This window comes from Cryptotermes secundus, unplaced genomic scaffold (genome assembly GCF_002891405.2).
Source record: "Cryptotermes secundus unplaced genomic scaffold, Csec_1.0 scaffold870, whole genome shotgun sequence".
NCBI classification, from domain to species: domain Eukaryota; kingdom Metazoa; phylum Arthropoda; class Insecta; order Blattodea; family Kalotermitidae; genus Cryptotermes; species Cryptotermes secundus.
The window spans coordinates 82,397-100,225 of NW_019743163.1; the positions used below are offsets into that span (position 1 = coordinate 82,397).

General features: G+C 43.4%; 1 protein-coding gene across 3 annotated transcripts in view; it reads left to right on the top strand.

Moving 5' to 3' along the window:
- Positions 1-17,561, top strand: part of LOC111873974 — a 20,519-nt gene extending 2,958 nt beyond the window's left edge. Inside the window, exons 3-6 of one of the 3 annotated variants that reach the window (XM_023869092.2) lie at positions 12,373-12,472; positions 12,937-13,022; positions 15,642-15,822; positions 16,746-17,561. In XM_023869092.2, the coding sequence (XP_023724860.1) occupies positions 12,373-12,472; positions 12,937-13,022; positions 15,642-15,822; positions 16,746-17,095 (717 nt within the window). In that variant the 3' untranslated portion in view covers positions 17,096-17,561. The remainder of the gene's footprint in view (positions 1-12,372; positions 12,473-12,936; positions 13,023-15,641; positions 15,823-16,745) is intronic. The other 2 variants (XM_023869091.2, XM_023869093.2) reach the window with 2 other exon arrangements.
- Positions 17,562-17,829: the final 268 nt, after the last annotated feature.

Below are 17,829 nucleotides of genomic sequence, written 5' to 3' on the forward strand. Positions count from 1 at the left end.
TGACAAGAAGACGAGGAAGAAGACGTAAGAAGATGCTGGATGACCTTGGGGACAGAAGAGGATACTGTCATTTGAAGGAGAAAGCTCTAGATCGCATTAAGTGGAGGAATTGTTTTGGAAGAGACTGTGGACCTGTCGTCTTGACAGATTACTGATGATGATGAAGTAAGGTTAGGTTAGGCTATGTTACACATGTACTTATATGCCTTTTGTCATGTTTTGTTTTGGGTTACATAAGTGTGGTTAGGATAAGTTAGATAACACATGTACATATGTCCTTTGACGCGTTATAGCCGGTTATGTTGTTATGTTATGTTAGGGTAGGTTATGGTAGGGTTTGTTTGGCTCGTAGGTTTGTTCAGGTTAAGTTAGCTTACGTTATATGTATATATACCTGCTTCGACAAGTTAGGTTAGTTACGTTTCGCCAGGTTTGGTTAGTTTAGGACACCTTAGGACATTGGTTATTAAACTGTGGAGCGCGACCCCCAAGGGGGGCGCAGCATACTTTCCTACAGATAAAAATTAAAACTGCCCTAAATCAATTAGAAAAGTAACAACAAATAAAAATACATATAGAAAAACGTTTGGTGAGTACAGGCTTTAATTATCATGAATTTCAAAATAACTAATAATTATTCTCTTTACCGGCAATTATAAAACCCGTATGCCAGAGACAGCGTTGATAGTTCGGCAGCAGCCGCATCCTCTGAAGTCCTCTGAAGTCTAGACATTTTAAAATGCTGTGTGAGGAAATGGGTCCCGAACACACTGCTCTGTTGTTTTTTAGTGATGCTCGATGGCTTTCAAGAGGCAAGGTAAAATTAGAGCTCTGGAGAAACAGTATGGAAAGTGACACGCTAGACATGTTCCCTACTCTGGTGTCAATGGTACAAGACGCTGATAATCCAGTGCTTCCAATGGACATAAAAAGCTGCCTACTTGATCATCTCATAATGTTGAAAGTTCATTTCGAAAAATACTTTTGTAATGATTTTGATAAATTTCATTGGATTAAAATGCTTTCGAAAATGCTCCTGGGCCATCACCTCTGAAGGTAAACGAGCAAGAACAACTCATCGATCTCACTAGTGATACTTCATTAAAAAGTAAATTTAAGAAATTGTCTTTGTTGGAGTTCTGGATACATATTGGCAAGGAATTCCCAACTTTGAGCCAAAAAGCATTGAAGATCCTGATTCCTTTCGCAACAACTTACTTATGCAAGACCGACTTTTCTGCTTTGGCAGCTATAATGTCAAAGTATTGCTAAAGAAGTTAGAGTGGCCATTTCTGATATTACAGCACGTTTTGATAAACTTTGTTCTCAAAAGCAGGCCCATCCATAACCCTGAACTTTGACATTTAAATGTTTGATTTTCTTTGCAGAAAAAAATAAACACTTGTTAGTTAAATATCGTTTCATTTCAATACACATTTTGGTTAATTGCAAGTGATAAAACTAATTTATATTGTAAGCCTAATATTGTGATACTTTAATTTTGAGTAAAAAAAAACTGCTAAATAGTGTGTAGAAAAACATAAATTAAACTTAATAAAACGTCAAACATACCATGACTTCTATTTTGATTAAAAACAGGCTGGGGGCCTGAGAGTATTTTCTCTTGTCAGCGGGGGCTCAGAGGTAAAAAGTTTGAGAACCATTGCATTAGGATACAGATGAATATATACGCCCTTATACTAAATTAATCAAATAGAACTCAGGACGGAAAGGGGTTGACAAAGGAAGTCTGTACGTATTTTTTATAACATATCCTTGAACCTATAAAGCAAAAGCTCTGTGTAATTCACTCGTACAGAATTTTTATTCAGTTGCATGTAACTTTGTTGCCTAAGTATTGATTTGAGTTAACAGCATGGATAACAAAGCTCAGTACTGCTCAGTAAACAATGCACAGTGGATTCGTGCCGGGACATCAGTGCAAGAAGCGCGTATCGATATGCAGCAGGCTGTGTTCCAGTGGTAACCACGTCCAGCTTCATGCTCATACCGCAGTAGCTACAAACAATCGACAGCCTACACCAGACAGCCTGTAGATTATGGAAATAAAATGGAAACGTATACAGTTAGCTATTCTGAATGGATAGCAAACAGAGAATTTCTTTTAAAAATTATTGTAAAATTCAGAGTTAGGTCGCTGGCATGAAAGAACTGGTTACAGTTCACGCTAATATCCATTAAAATTTAACTTCGTTTTATGGTCCATTTAACTGCGCTACTTACTCCAAATCCTTTTCATTCATCAGTCATCATAAAATCCGACGACATACAGTCAGTGTCGTAAAACAGTCCACAAGCAATATTCTAGATCATCAACGTACTAGAACACTCGAGTTCCAACTTAGCAGTGTACTTCCTCTACACCAGCTGCAACGTGTACGAACATCGCCACTCCACTGTTTGTAACAGCGACATACACCACGTAAAGGTCAGGCTCACGATGAGGTGGAACAGAATTTCATATTACGCAGAAGTGCCCGTTGCACTCACGGGATCCGATTTTTTTTTTTACTCCAATAATTATACAATCTATCCATTAAGTGTGGATAATAAGTACATTTTGTGGTTTACATATAGAAAAGGAAAGAGAATACTTGACGTGGTGAGTATGTTCCAATGAACATGCTCAATACTTATTTTAACTGCTTAGTGATATGCAGTTAAGTGTTGAATTATTCGAATCTGGTGGGTAAATCTGATGGTTTAGATCTGTTTAGCCTCCTGATTTCCCCTTCGTCGTCGAGCAGTTTTTGTGCCAAGTCGTTCGGATGGGCCTGGAGTCTGATTTTATACTTTTTGCTGTTTTTTTTATTTCCTCTCGTACTGTTGGTACATCTAGGTCCTTGTGTAGTACCGTGTTCGGCACATACCACGGTGCGTTAACTATTATTCGTAATACTTTGCTTTGAAATCGTTGGAGAATTTCTATGTTTGAGTTACTGGCTGATCCCCATAATGGTATCCCGTACGTCCATATCGGTTTGAGCATGGTTTTGTACAGTAAGATCTTGTTTTCTGTCGATAGCTCCGACTGCCTTCCCAGCATCCAATACATCTGTCGGAATTTTATTCCGAGTTGTTTTCTTTTGGTGTGAATGTGTTTTTTCCATGTCAGTCGTTTATCCAGGTGTATACCAAGGTATTTGGCATCTTCTGCTTGTGGTATCTGAGAGTGATTTAACGTTACTGGAGGACAGGTAGTGCGTTTCATGGTGAACGTTACATTCGTAGACTTATTTTCATTTGCCTTCATACGCCACTTTTTCAGCCAGTGTTGAATTTTATTTAGGTGGTCTTGTAAGTTCCTGGATGCGGATAGAGGATTGGTATGAGATGCCAGGATAGCTGTGTCATCTGCAAACGTCGCTGTTGTTGTCTTTCTAGTTGTTGGTAGATCTGATGTGTAGATCAAGTATAGCACTGGTCCTAAAACGCTACCTTGGGGTACGCCAGATGATATTGGGTATAGGTTTGTTAATGCCTCCTGTTGCTTTACAAAGTAGTATCTATGTGTAAGATAGGATCTCAGAATTGCGTACATTTGATGCGGAAGTTTCTGTTTCATTTTGTAACATAGTCCTGCGTGCCAGACCTTGTCAAAGGCCTGTTCTATGTCAAGGAACACCGCTGTGCAGTAACGTTTTGTTTCGAGATCTCTGTTTATTTGGTTGACTAGTCTATGGACTTGTTCCGTAGTTGCGTGCTTGTTTCTAAATCCGAATTGGTGTTTGGGAATTATGTTTTGATCTTCTATCACTGGTTTTATTCTTTTCAGTAGTAGTTTTTCTAGTACCTTGGATAGTACTGGTATCAGACTTATTGGCCTGTAGGATGTTACTTCTTTCGTGTTTTTCCCAGGTTTTGGCAGCATAATTATTTGTGATATTTTCCATTGTATTGGGTAGTATTCTACTCTTAACACTGCGTTGAATATGTGTGTAATTTTTTGGATGCATTTTTCTGGTAATTCTTCCAATATCTTTCCCGTGATTAAGTCGAATCCAGGAGCTTTTTTGGGGTTGATTTCTTTTTTGATGACCGTTTCCACTTCTTTATATTTGAAGTTTCGCATTGGTAGATTCATCTGATAGGGTGCATCTAGGAAGTTGTTGATTTCGTATTCTTCTTCTTGTGTGGTCTCAGTGTCGAAAGGTTAGAAGACCTTGGAGAGGTATTTGGTGAATGTTGCGGCCTTCTCTTGATTGCTTCTTGCCCAGTTGCCTTCGTCCGTTTTTATTGGTGGTGCTGGCAACTGAGGTCTTTTCGGGATCCGATTTAAATGGGTATTCATCTTGTCGTACAACAGCTAACTCCACGGAGCCTTTCTTTGGAAACCGCCAGTTGCTCAGCCATTCAAGAAATTGCCAGCATTTTATTCAACTTGAAGGTTCAGTACCGTGTTCACAAGAGCCCGCCATTGGTCTCTATCCTGCGCCAGATTCATCCACTCTATACCCTCCCATCCTACTTGTTTAACGTGCACTTCAATGTTATTATCGCATCTATATCCAGGATTTCCTATTTGTGTTGGTGTTGGTAGAAAATCCAGAAGGAAAGAGATCACTATGAAGACCAAGACGTAGGTGGGTGGATAATATTAAAATGGTTGTTAGAGAGATAGGATAGTGTGGTATGGACTGGATTGATCTGGCTGAGGATAGGGACTAGTGAAGGGCTCTTGTGAACACGGTAATGAACCTTATGGTTCCATAAAATATTGAGAAGTTCTTGAGTAACTGCATAATTGGCGGTTTCTTAAGAAGGGCTCAGCTCCATGAAGTTAAGTTAGTTAACAGCTGCAAACGCCGCGTAGTGTCGAAGGAAATAGGACATGAAATGTTCGTAGGAAAGGATACGAAAGGAGACGACAGTGATATTCGAAAGCACAATGTCTGGAGGAACAGACTGAGTAAATCCGAGATATTCCTGAGCCTTACAGTACAAGCAGAGCTGTGACCGCCACTTGGCCGATAAGGAAGGCATTAATGACGGCTGGACAGACCACTGGACCTAATCTTTACACCTGATGACATTGGAGCAGTTATAATGATCATCTCAGGAACAATTTTCTTTCCACTAGAGAGAACATTAAACATCTGAAGAAAAAACACTTCTATTTCTGAAGTGGTTGCGCAGTGAACATCTTCCTTCTCCGAACTGCTGCTCGACAGGTATTAAATGGGACACGTCTTACAGGGACGACTTGAGTTTGTGGAACATGTCGTTACGGCTGAGACGTGGGGGGACAACTCCTGCAATCCAACAACTTCAATTGGGACAGGGATTTCAAGCTGTTGGTTCCATTACAAACTGTACGGCCGTCACCTCAACGGATCCTACAAGATGTGTCCAAAAAGAAATAAATTTCTATGCATCAGGAAAGTTTATCGGCGATTTTTTTTCCTTGGCACTACAGTGGGCCTAGGCCTACCTCCATGAACTTCTCCGTTCACTTCGGTTTTTCTAGATCTTACACATTCGGTAGGACTCCTTGGGCGGGTGATCAGCTCGTCGCAAGACCTCTACCTGTGTGTGTATGTATATATACAGGGTGTCCCAGGAGGAATGGACCAAACTTCGGGAGGGTGTTCCTTATGTTAAAGTATGCCGATATAACCCAAAACACCTATGTCCAAAGTTGAACGGTTTCGGAGATAATGGCCCAAGAAAAGTGTGGTTTTCTGGCAGGTCCACGCACTGTACCTCTCAGCTGAGAGGCCTTATCTGTGTTTGTCCTAGAGTGCCGCGAATCACCCTAGCCGTGCTTATGTAGTTGGCTTTATCAGAACGCGCAGTCAGTACGTTACGTCAGCGCTTGCCATTCATGTGTCATGTATAGTGCTTGGAAACCCTAAGGACAATTATGACATGGCGAGCGAGTATTTTGTACTTCAATTTTATGGCTTCATGTCACTCATAAGTTAGTTTGATGTTACATACATTATTAACATTACAGAATCCACATATTCCTGCCAGTTTTAATATGTATTTTGTAATCAACAAGTGTGCAACGCCGGTCAAAGTTTGACACTTCTCTGGCCATTATCTCCGTAACCGTTCAACTTTGGACATAGGTGTTTTGGGTTATATCGGCATACTTTAACATAAGGAACACCCTCCCGAAGTTTGGACCATTCCTCCTGGGACACTCTGTATATATTGTGTTGTATAGACCCGTTGCTAAGAGGAGATCTGTATCAACGACAGTTTCTGGGCAACGTCTCGGTAAACACGTCCCCACGGCAACGAATACGCATGCAACAATAGCTTTACTGCTGGAAACAGGGTGTATTATACGTGATCCGTGTAGAGATGTTATAACCAGGGCAGTTGGAGCAATGAGATCGGTTGTGAGTATTATTAGCTAGCGGGCAACGGCGAGAGCATAAAAGCTGAAGAATCTCCATTGTTGAGAGCTGCTACCAAGAAACGACTAGAGAAGACTATAAAGGACGGAGGCTTAGCGTGTGCTCTAATGATAGCGCTGTAATTACCTGTAGTCCCGAGTGTTGTGTATAAGTGATCAATAAAGTCACCACGCCAAACCCCGTCTATAGACACCCCTTCACGGGACAATACATACACACACACACACACACACAGACAACTTGATACATATCTGAGATGAACACTTCCCGTCATGCATTTGGACGAACCAAAGAGATATCGGACGCGATGTGGCAACATGGTACGGACGCCTTAACACCATGCCATTAGGCACTGCTTTTTGACAAATTTCTAACCGCCGCGAAATTTTCGCCTAAGGCGTGATCGAAACTCAGTGGACGTGGCCCTCTCGCGCGAAAATGATATACCGGTCTAAATTTATCAGCTTTCTTCACGTAGGTGGAGGGGGTTAATTCGCGGCTTAATACGTACAATGTATAACGTGGAATGGTAGGACGATCGATGAATAAAGAATTGGATGGGATCAGGAAGGAAGCGGTCATGGTCTCTCTGAGGTGGGGGAACGAAGAAAGCCATGCACAACCTCAGTCAGGACACCCGGTGTCCCGGTCGGGATTCGAACCAAAAATCCCCCCGAGTGCGGATCTACGTTCTTACCGCTATGCTAACGCTTGCCTTGACGTTCATTAGACCCCAGAACAACTGAAGGAGCGATAAAAATACAAATTAATAATAATTTGTAAGGAATGGAACCCACATACCTCTACGTACAGAACTATCAGCAGGAGTGAGCTGAACATGACGCTAAGTGTAGAGATTGTGACGTCGTGTTTCGGTAAATCCCAATTACGTTTCGGAGGAATATATCGCCTACATTTTCAGGCCAAATCGAGAAGGCAGACGACACACAGAGCCATGTTCACGGTCTTCGTGCTGACCGCTGTGAGAACCTCAGTGACATTTCTAAACTACAACAGCTGAGGCTTCAGTGTGCAGCATACATATTCTTGACGCAAAAGTGGCCTACATCACGCAGGGATCAGGGATAAAATATATTAGCTTGAAATCCCTACGGAGAGCATCATCATTTATACATAGAGGAGACCCAGGCAGCGCAAAAACAGAAACACATCTGTCACTTACGGAGAGACACCTTCCTGCAGATTATGTCCGATAGCGACACTAAATCTGCTTCGTGTCGGGCTGTTCAGATATTCCAAAATCCTCCTCCCGCCCCACAAACCGAGCAGGCTGGTGTAGCCGCAGCGATCTAGATTTCTATTCGTGAGGTGCTCGCTTCGAATCTCGGCCGGGAACTCGCCTATCCTGACTTTTTGCACGACTTTACTCAGTTCCTCCAGGCAGTTGGGGGCACGCGGTAGGGTAGTTGGCTGAAGTACTATGCTACAAGCCAGAAGGTGGGCGTTCGATTCCCAATGAAGGTCATTAGTTTTTTTCAATTGACCTAATCCTCCCAGCCGCACTATAACCCTGGGGTTTACTCAGCCTTTAACAGAAATGAGTACCAGGAACCTTCCTGGGGATAAAGGTTGGCCGGCGCGTAAGGCTGACATCTTCACCGACATCTGTGAGCCTACTGTCTAGACAATGTGGGAGCCTCGACGTCTCACAACCCTATGGGCCTCCACGGCCTGTTACAGGGACAGCTTTACCTTCGCCTGCAGGAAAATTCCGGTAATTACCTGGAATAGACCATGATCGCCTCCTTCCAAGTCCTTTCCACTTCATCTGTTGCCAACCATCCTACCACTCGACAGATACTGATACAGATACAGATACAGATACTGAGAGCATCGTAAAATAAGCAACAAATATATATATATATATATCTCACGCCACGTTCTTCAGCGTACTGACAGATCTCGTGCGTTATAGAATGTCACAATTTGACGAAGAATAAAGAGTACAGTTTGAACTCGCGAAATCTAGTTGGGACATTATTAGCAGGAGTACACGCAGCCGGACGAGAGGCCGTGTAGTCTGGCCGGAAAGTCCTAACATTTTCTTATAAATGCACACAGCAAGATGAAGCCAATCACAGCGGGCGCGCGGTCTGAGCCATGAACTGTCTTCCCCCGCACAAACACTGAGATCGTGGGTTCGAATCCCACTCTAGGAATGGATGTCTGTGTGCGTCTATTCTGTTTGTGTTGTCCTGTATAGGTGGCCGCCTTGCGTCGGGCTGATCCTCTGTCGAGGGAGTCCTACCGACTGTGCATGCGATTAGGACATTTAAAAAGCTGCCAGGGTCCAACAAAGGGCTGTAGAGACATTGATGATAATGATGATTTTTATAGACATGAAAAACTGTACTGGAACCTACAAATTTCAACTCAACTACTTAAACACATAATTTCACTAGCTTAGGATGCAGATTCAAGATGTTTAATATACTGAGGACAACGTTTATTTTGTCATTTATGGACGCAACGGAATTCCTTCCTGAACGCTGGCCTATCTACCGCATAGAACTCCCAAACTGCAGACTCAGCGAGTACTGACATTCGGGACGGGAAACTGAAATGTCCATCTTTATATGCCGGCTGCAAGAGACCAGACAGTCACACTGCCTCAGTAGCTCAATAGTAACACCACCTTCCCACTTCTCCTTCCGCGGAAACCAATCGCTGCAACTGTGCGGCTTCCTACTCGACTGGCTGACTGATTAACAGTTCACGCGAGACATCTATCTGCAGATTCGGTACTAAGTTCCTCTCTCCTTTGTTTACTTACAAACTGCTTCGCTCGGCCGTCCTGTAAAAACCTTGACCTGCTTTCCAACCCATCCCCAATATCCTGTTAGTTGCCCTTTGCCCCTCCCCCAAGGTCCTCTTATTTTCAGTTGTCGTGAATGTTTCCAGCTATCTCAATCCGTCCCTTCCTGCGCCAACTTTCAACATGTTTCATAACCACCCTTACTTAATATATATTAGCGGCCTCCGTAGTCTAGGGGTAACGTTTTCCACCTCATGACTGAAGGTACGCGGGTTCAAACCCGGCGGAGGTCTTGGAATTTGTAAGGGCGGAAAAATTCAGGGAACAAGTCCTCCCGGAGGGACTTTAAGCCGTGGGTCCCGTGTCGTAGATTTACGGCACGTAAAAGAACCTCATGTCTCTATGAGACCTCTGAGCAAAATTAGGCAACAATTTCCCGCCCAAGTAGTTTCCAACGCCTCTGGTAGATGGGGGAAATATCAGGCACGCACCNTATATTTAGATGACACTATTCCATATTTAATTCACTAAAATGTTCGTTAAAATGCTGAAAATGTCACTAAAATATATTTACATTCTGTGTTTATGCGCCACATAGGGTGTTCGTTCTTCCTATCTTTTTTATTGCGACCGGCTTCTGCAATGTACGAGATTATTAACGATTCTGTCCTTAATTTTGGGGTTATGCTGCCTTTGCGTGCCTAGATGCTGTTATATTTGTATTTACGTGCCCCACTGAGTGTGCCGTGTGTTGATTTGTGTTCTCTGTAGTAATTTGGTGCGGCTGTTCTCGCTTAAATATCTTTCCAGGTAGCGAGTGCACTGCTACCTATCGTAAAGTTCACGTACTGTTTGGAATATAAGATTGTGTGCTTCACAAGATCGTTCATGTGTAGGTTGTTCCTGCTAATTTCGTAAATGTGATACTTGTCTAAGGTGTTTAAGAGTCTGCCTTTCCTTCCTGTCCTTATGACGTCCATAGTGTCTCTTCTTGTGGCACAGGTGTGTCCCGTGTTTAACATGTGCTTTCAATATCTGGATTCATTACTGTTGCTTCTGATGGCACGAGTATGTTGTTTATATCTTACACTGAGTGTTCTTCCTTTTTGAGCAGCATATTTTAACGGGCAATCCAAGCATTTTAGCTGATATTTGCCTCTGTTGTTGTATTCATCTGTCTGTGAGTGACATTTCAATATATTGTTGATCGTGTTTCGTGTGCGAAAGGCTACTCTGAGTTGCGTGTTTTTAAAAATCACTGTAATTCTTTTTAATTTTATGACCCATTACCATCTCGGGGTGTTTATATAATTGGGGCTGATCCTGCAAGCCTCTTGTTCACTTGTCGGTTCGTGCGGCTTCCTCTCCCATGTTTTTAACATGAATGCATCCTTCCAGTCACTGACCGTGTCTCGTGACTCTGTTTCGCATGTTTTACTTCATGATGAAAGTAAGTAAAAAAGTAAAGCTATCCCTGTAACAGGCCGTGAAGGCCCATAGGGTTGAGACGTTGAGGGTCCCACATTATCTAGACAATCGGCTCATAGATGGCGGTAAGGTTGTCAGCCTTACGCGCCCGGCGCGCTTTACTCCCCACGAAACTTATTTAATTAATTCCGGATACTCATTTCTGTTAGAGGCTGAGTCGACCCCAGGGCCATAGTGCGGCTGGAAAGACTAGGTCAATGGAAAAAATCCAATGACCTCATCGGGACATGAACCCGCGACCTTCCGGCTTGTAGCATAGTGCTTCAACCAACTACGCTACCGCGTGCCACCTTTACTTCATGATACTCGGTTCACATTCCTAGTCTTCCAAACATGTTGCACATCAAAACAACATTCATTGCCTGTGACCCACAGATCAGCCACAAGCAGCTTTGCGATCACGGGCCACAAGTATACTTCAAGAGGGTTTCTCTTCCAGGAGTTATGAGAAATTCCTGAGTTGGTAACAGGAAATTTATACATACTGAGCAATAAAACTTATACGGGAAAATATGATCAGATTTTGTTACTGAATCCAATCTGTTCCTCTGATGGCTGACATTTGCCACACTCAGAAATCAACCCTAATACAATTTTACTCTGAAGATGGAGTACTATATTCCTACAAAGCGTTGGTACATACATAAGTGAACGAAAACCCATGTGTGTCCATGAATATAAATGTTAATAACTTCTGCACGAATACATACACAAGAATCCTGCATCGATGTAAGTGGGAAAGTCGTTAAGTTCGTGGAATGTGGTTTTATCGCATTATATTACAAGGTATTCACATACACTTACGCAGATCCACATCGGCCCTCAAAATGGTTGCCATTGGCCGCTATGCAAGTCTGCCAACGCTGATACAGCTGCCGAAAACATTGCTGAAGCATATTGGCAGTAAATTCCCGTACGACGCTTTGCGGCTCTTCCATGAACTTATTGACTGCGGTAGTATATACATACCTACATTCACACATATAAAGTTACACACATGTATAGAGCTACATAAAGTGAATGACGGTTTAGTAGGGCTCATCTTATCAGTCTACTTTGTATTATCACTTATCACATACTGGGGGTTATGTCTATCGACGGGGTATGGATTGGATATTGGATTTATTGACACCACTCGGAACTACAGGTAATTACAGCGCTACCGCTGATCTACACACTTTACAAATCACTAAGACACGCTAAGTCTTCTCACTCTTCACTAGCCGTATCCTGGCGGCAGATTTTTGACAGTCTCACTGTAACTACAGCACAAATAAAGTCTTTCCACAGACGCATTCTTGCAAGTCTTTTCTTCGCAACTGAACTCTCAACTCTCAACCCACTCTCTCGATTCCACAATCATCAACTCAGTTGGCCTGGGGTCCTCAATATACAGCATGGGGGCGGACCCAACAGAAGACATCGTTGCCAACAATATTTCCACTGTTTGGCAATGTCACGGAAACATTGTCTAGCAATGGACGTCTCCTCTAGATCCACTATTCCGGCCTTCAGGCGTCATGTCACAATATGCTGAAATGTGAAGTGACTATCTGAGTGTACCCAACGTATTTTCTTTTGCTCAAGTACAATTAAAATCCCCGACACGTGCCCGATATAAACGACGCGATTCAAGGAGAAGAGCACCAGATGCTAAAGAAAATGTTACAATTTATGCACGCGAATAATCGTGTTTTAATGATGGTGCCTCTGTTGCAGCTGCTGCCAATCGTTGCACTTGCTTGTGGCACGTACTATGGCGTGCGGTTTGCTACGTATTATCAGCAGAAAGACAGATCATGGTACATGCGCCCTGAAGGTAAGCACGAGTGTGTTTCAGGACGTCCCGACAGACTCTAATTATTACAGAGAGAGGGTCGCCGGAAGGCAAGCAGTGTACTGTCTGACACTCTGTACATACACTACACGTTTGCATATTAAAAATGTGAACAATGTGAAGTTGGCACCACCGAACATCGCGGTCGAGTGGGTGGCACTCCTGCTTCCCGTTCTGGAGGTCCCGGCTTCATATTTCGTTCCGATGACCGGCAATATTCACTCAGGATGACACCCCTCTTACGGGGCTACAGTTTTCCACTGATCAGCTCGCAGTCCCTTATTCTTTCACTATATTTGTATACTTGTTATCCGAAGTGACTTGCTATTTTGTTCTGAAGACGGAGGCAGGAACTTGTTTCGAAACGTTGGTTAATTTGTAGTAGAGTACACTGTTCCACATTCATTAGACAACAGTCTTCAATAATGAAATTTGCTTTATTTCAGTAATTCTGTCAACCACAGCAGCGGGGTTTGTGCTATGTGTGACCGAGTTGATAACCAGCAGCTTACTCCTGCGGGGAGTGGTCAAGGTAAAGGATGCTTCTTGACGCAACAAAGCAAAAGAGGCAATTACCCTTCCCAGTGCAAGCCGCTATGTCTGTAAATATTAATTCTTCTTACTACGAGGGAGAGTCAGTAAATAGGTCACAAACGGAAGTAAAACAGCTGTAATGGATACAATAGGTTTTCTGTGTTACCACTATGTAGCAGCACAGTCCAGTTTCATGAGTCTAGGTGGCAAACGCGCATGCGCATGTTCAGAGGCTGATTTCGGTAGTCAAAATAGCCACCGTGCTTGAGTTTTGTAATACCGAAGAGCAGTGTCATTGTGCATTTTTTGTGGGCAAAATGCCTCAATGCAAAGGATATTAATATGGAAATGTTTCCTGTTTACGGTGAGAAGTATCTGTAGGGTAAAGCGGTTCACAACTGCTTCGAGAAATTCTCTCAAGGCCGTTCGAAAGTCGTAAATTATGCCCGACCGGATGCGGAAGGGCTCAGACAGCAGTCAAAACAGTTTTATGCTGCGGGCTTTGACGCACTGGTAAAGCGATGGGACAAATGTCTCAATGTTGGCATATGTGGAGGAATAAATGCCTTTTCCACGTTCGAGTATCACATGTTTTACGTTTTATGTCCGTTTCTCACTTACTGACTCCCCCTCTTAAACGCGCGGTTAATGGCAACACACATCCGGAATCAACAAGCGGACTGGCGTAGGTGTTCGGTTTAAATGTGGGAGGGTGCACAGACCTTACTGACTGAGAATTCTCATGATTCCTCCAGCTCCTCCACTGAAATGTCTCTAGTAGGCCACGACCAATTCCCTACAAATAATTTCCAGCACATCATCTTGCCATGTGGCTCTCTAGATACAATGACACTCCAATAAAATGAACCATAACATGGCGTTGGGTCTAGCGGTAGCGCTTGACTTCTACTCGGAAGGTTCCGGGTTCGATATTATCCTTCCTGAAATTCTTAGTGGTTTTGCTCGGACTCTCCAAACAGATATCGGAATTGTACCTTACATTAGACCATTCCCTCTTCATTCCATCCCCTATCCAATACCTGCTAATTCATCACTTCAACATTTCAGGATATGCAATCTGTGCTTTATTGCGTCATTAAGTAAATACGAAATAAAATATATAAGATTACTCTGATTTGGGGGAACGGTGTTGAACAGACTGTCATGAAATGAAACACAACTAATTCGCTGTTCCTGCCAGCACAGAAGATTGCTGTGGGAATGCTGACGCCACTAGTTTGCTCCAGAACGTCTTAGTAACCCCCCCCCTCACTCCTTCTTGGTTCTTACGTGTACATAAATGGGTGCAATGCCCTCGTAAGACCCAATCAATAAACCATTATTCCACAACACAGACCGACATGTGGCACTACGCGGAAACAAACACAACAAAAAAGCTCTGAAGTTCACACACCCATCACGTCAACACATAAATGCCGTGTATGTCATGGATAATTTTCCTTGAACGGTTTTCCTTGTGAGCTCAAATTAAGAGGAAATTTGTTGGCAACTCCACTTCTCTCTTTGGGAAAGACTCGCCTGGGTTCTCGCCCTCGCGCACTGATACCGCACGCGAAGCTGCGAGGGCCACGCCATGTCACTGACGAGGCAGACGGGGGAGTGACAGAGGAAGGGAATGGAAGGAACGTACAGAGACAAGAGAGAGGAAGATGAGAACGAGAAGAGAAAAAGTAACAGGGAGGTGCTCTGCCCGACATTGGCCGTGACGCCGTATATTCTTATATCTTTTGTGGTTTCGTCCAGTCATTCCAGGCAGATGACAAGATATAACATCGGTTCAGACCACAACCGCTTCCTTCCAAATCCTTTCCAATTCATCATCCTAGCAGTCAATGCTATATAGGCTAGATGGCTGTGTCGTTAAATAAACCATAAACATAAAAATTGTACAGATGAGGGGCTGATAGTTGCTAACTTGTCAGAAACATTCCCCGATTTTCGTAGAACCTGAAATTTTCATATCGCCTTTAAGACTCCTAATGATATTGTATTATACTGAAGAACATGCGGCTTTAGCCCTTATCCATTGTCTAGTATTCCGAACAAGACACAGCCTTTCGGATAATGGATGCTCCTTTTGGGAGTCGGGGAAGTTGCTATGACGTGCGTGTATTCGGGACGTACCTTCTTTGACTCTCGAGACATTTTTTCTTGGTTTCCCTTCAGTCCCTTCATTCCGGGACATCACCTTCCAAATCAATTGTAATTAAGCATTTGTGTATCATCGTACGAATCAACGCTACACAGCCTGCTACTGAGAGCGTCATAAAACAACCCACCCAACAGCTCCTCCTGAATGTGCCATCCCGGTCACCGGACTTCAAGCAGGGGCTTTCTCCCGACACTTGTCTAGTTAGAAGAAAATCGCGCACCCTTTCTGTGTATACAGACTTATGCTGTATTGCCAAACCGCACTCCCGGTTCTTCCCCGATACTGTAAACTTCAGATTATCTGCACATCAGCTGACATACTGCGTCCAAATCCACAACAACGATGCGTTGCCATGCCATCTGCATATGGAGCTCACCCTACTGAAAGCAGTAGGGAGATCCTTAATTCCGGGGGTTTATGGGGTGCGCTTATTTCTTGTTGCAGTACGACCGACGCCTGGTGATGCCGTGGCTAGTGGACAACGCAATCATGTGCGGGTTGCTGTTCCTGATCGTTGTAGGCGGCGCCATCAGCTGTGTTATCCTGACGGCTAGCCAGCTCAAGGACGACCTCACCACCTTAACATACGGATTCCTCATCCTGGTGCCCGGATGCTTCGTCGTCGGTAACAAAGGCTATCTACTTTATGTTATCCCAGCCGAAACGTCCTTGTTTCTCCAATGAGCGAAAGACGTACCTTTGTGGGTTAATTTATGAAGCTGCCGGTCGCCATTCTATATAATGTCGAATGCCAGGGTGATGGATTAATCAAGAGAATTTAGAAATAAGTGGTCGTAGCCCACTTTTTTTTATTTATTTGGTTGCTAATTTACAGTCTACTCTAGTGACAACAGAGCAATAAGTAAATGTTCGGGTGTCGTAGTAGCGTAGCCCACATTGAGATTATATTCCGGCATCCTCCTGGGGGGCTGACAGAAACCACAAAAAAAAAATCAGTCGGCATGTCCGGTGGTTTTCTTTCCAGATATTTGCATACATTACTCGTCTCCCCAAAATGTGCTACATACCCCACCCATCCCATCCTCTTCGCTTTCATAATTCTAATAGTCTGGCGAGCAGTATAAACAATGAGAACTCCACATTATGTAACTTTTCCCAGCCTCTTGTCACTTCATCCCTCTTGTGCTGAAATATTGTTTCCAACGCCCAGTTCGCGAGCACCCTCAGCCTATGATAGACAGCGTGTCCTCAGCCGTTGCACTCTGTAACACATCACAACCACAACCCCACAAAGCCTACTGTGAAGAAACACGATCATCACGGGGACTCACAGCAAAATTCCATTACTTTTAACAGAACATATGTTAACCCTTACCAGACAACGCATGCGCGTAACACACGTAAAGCGTTACCTCTGAATTTCTGGCTGCCTTCTGATTGTGACCCTCTTTCGTCCAAAACATGCGAAGTCTCCATTTCATTATCAGCATGAAACATTTCTGCATGTTACTGCGAGAGACACAAGTTCAAATCCCTGCAAAAGTACAGGCCAGGCTAGAGCATCATGCACTCCTCAAATGTTTTCAGTTCCAGACAGAGACAGCGCTGCCCAATCGTGCGTGTCACTGAGCTGTGCTCTGTTCCAGGAGCGTACATATATCTGCTCTTGGTGGTGTACAGTTTCTACTGCCTGCTACCCATGCTGTCGTCCGAGAGGATCGCCATTCTATTGGACCGCTTCAAGAACCCATATTTTAGGCATGAAAATGAGAGTGATCACACTACGACAGAGAATTGGGGAAACATCACGGCAACGCATCGGTTCTCAGGCTATTGACTCGGTTAGTTCAGACACTGGGGATGCTTGTGCCACCTGCAAAGCCGTTTCTGCAACTCACCAGTCTTATAAACAAATGACAATCCGTGTAACAAATTAATCTGCAGAGCGAAGTGGAAATATAGGGTGGGCTTTCCCACAGGAAGTGTAAGGCACTCACAGGGACATCACGGCCGTACAAACAGATGTCCTAGCGGTATGTGAGTGCACTGTACAAACATTGTACTGTGAGATAAATTTTCTGCTGAAATATAAAGCAATTATGTTCGTTCCGGACAGATTTACTTTAAACGGTGCGGTATACAGAGAATTGTCAACATGCTTATGAATGATGGATTGCGGCAAGATTTGGCAGAAGCCAGTTGTGGCTAATCGTGATATTTTATTGGATGGGCTGTACAAACCGCAAAGTACCTCAGTTAGGAAAGCGGGTGTTTATTATAGTAGCGATTATATTATGTACATCCGACTCAAAAAGCATGAATAATCTGACATGTTTCCAAAACATAAATAGAGACAAAGCTTGAATATTTTGGGCTTATGTTTACAGAAACAAATGTGAGATTGGCAAGCATTATCTTCCTTAAAGTAGTGTCTTGCACTCTGGTAGAATTTCGCCAGCGTTTCGAAGGAACTTATTGCCTTCATCGGATAACTTCTACCGGGCTATACGGCGTTACACCCTACAAAACAATATTCGTCATAGTCAACGCTGTGAGAATCTCAGTTCCAACAATTGTAACCTCGTTCCATAACCATCCTTCTCAAACTATTCCAAGCAACATAACTAATACACAGAACAATCCAACGTACTCTCACTCTATGAGTGACTAC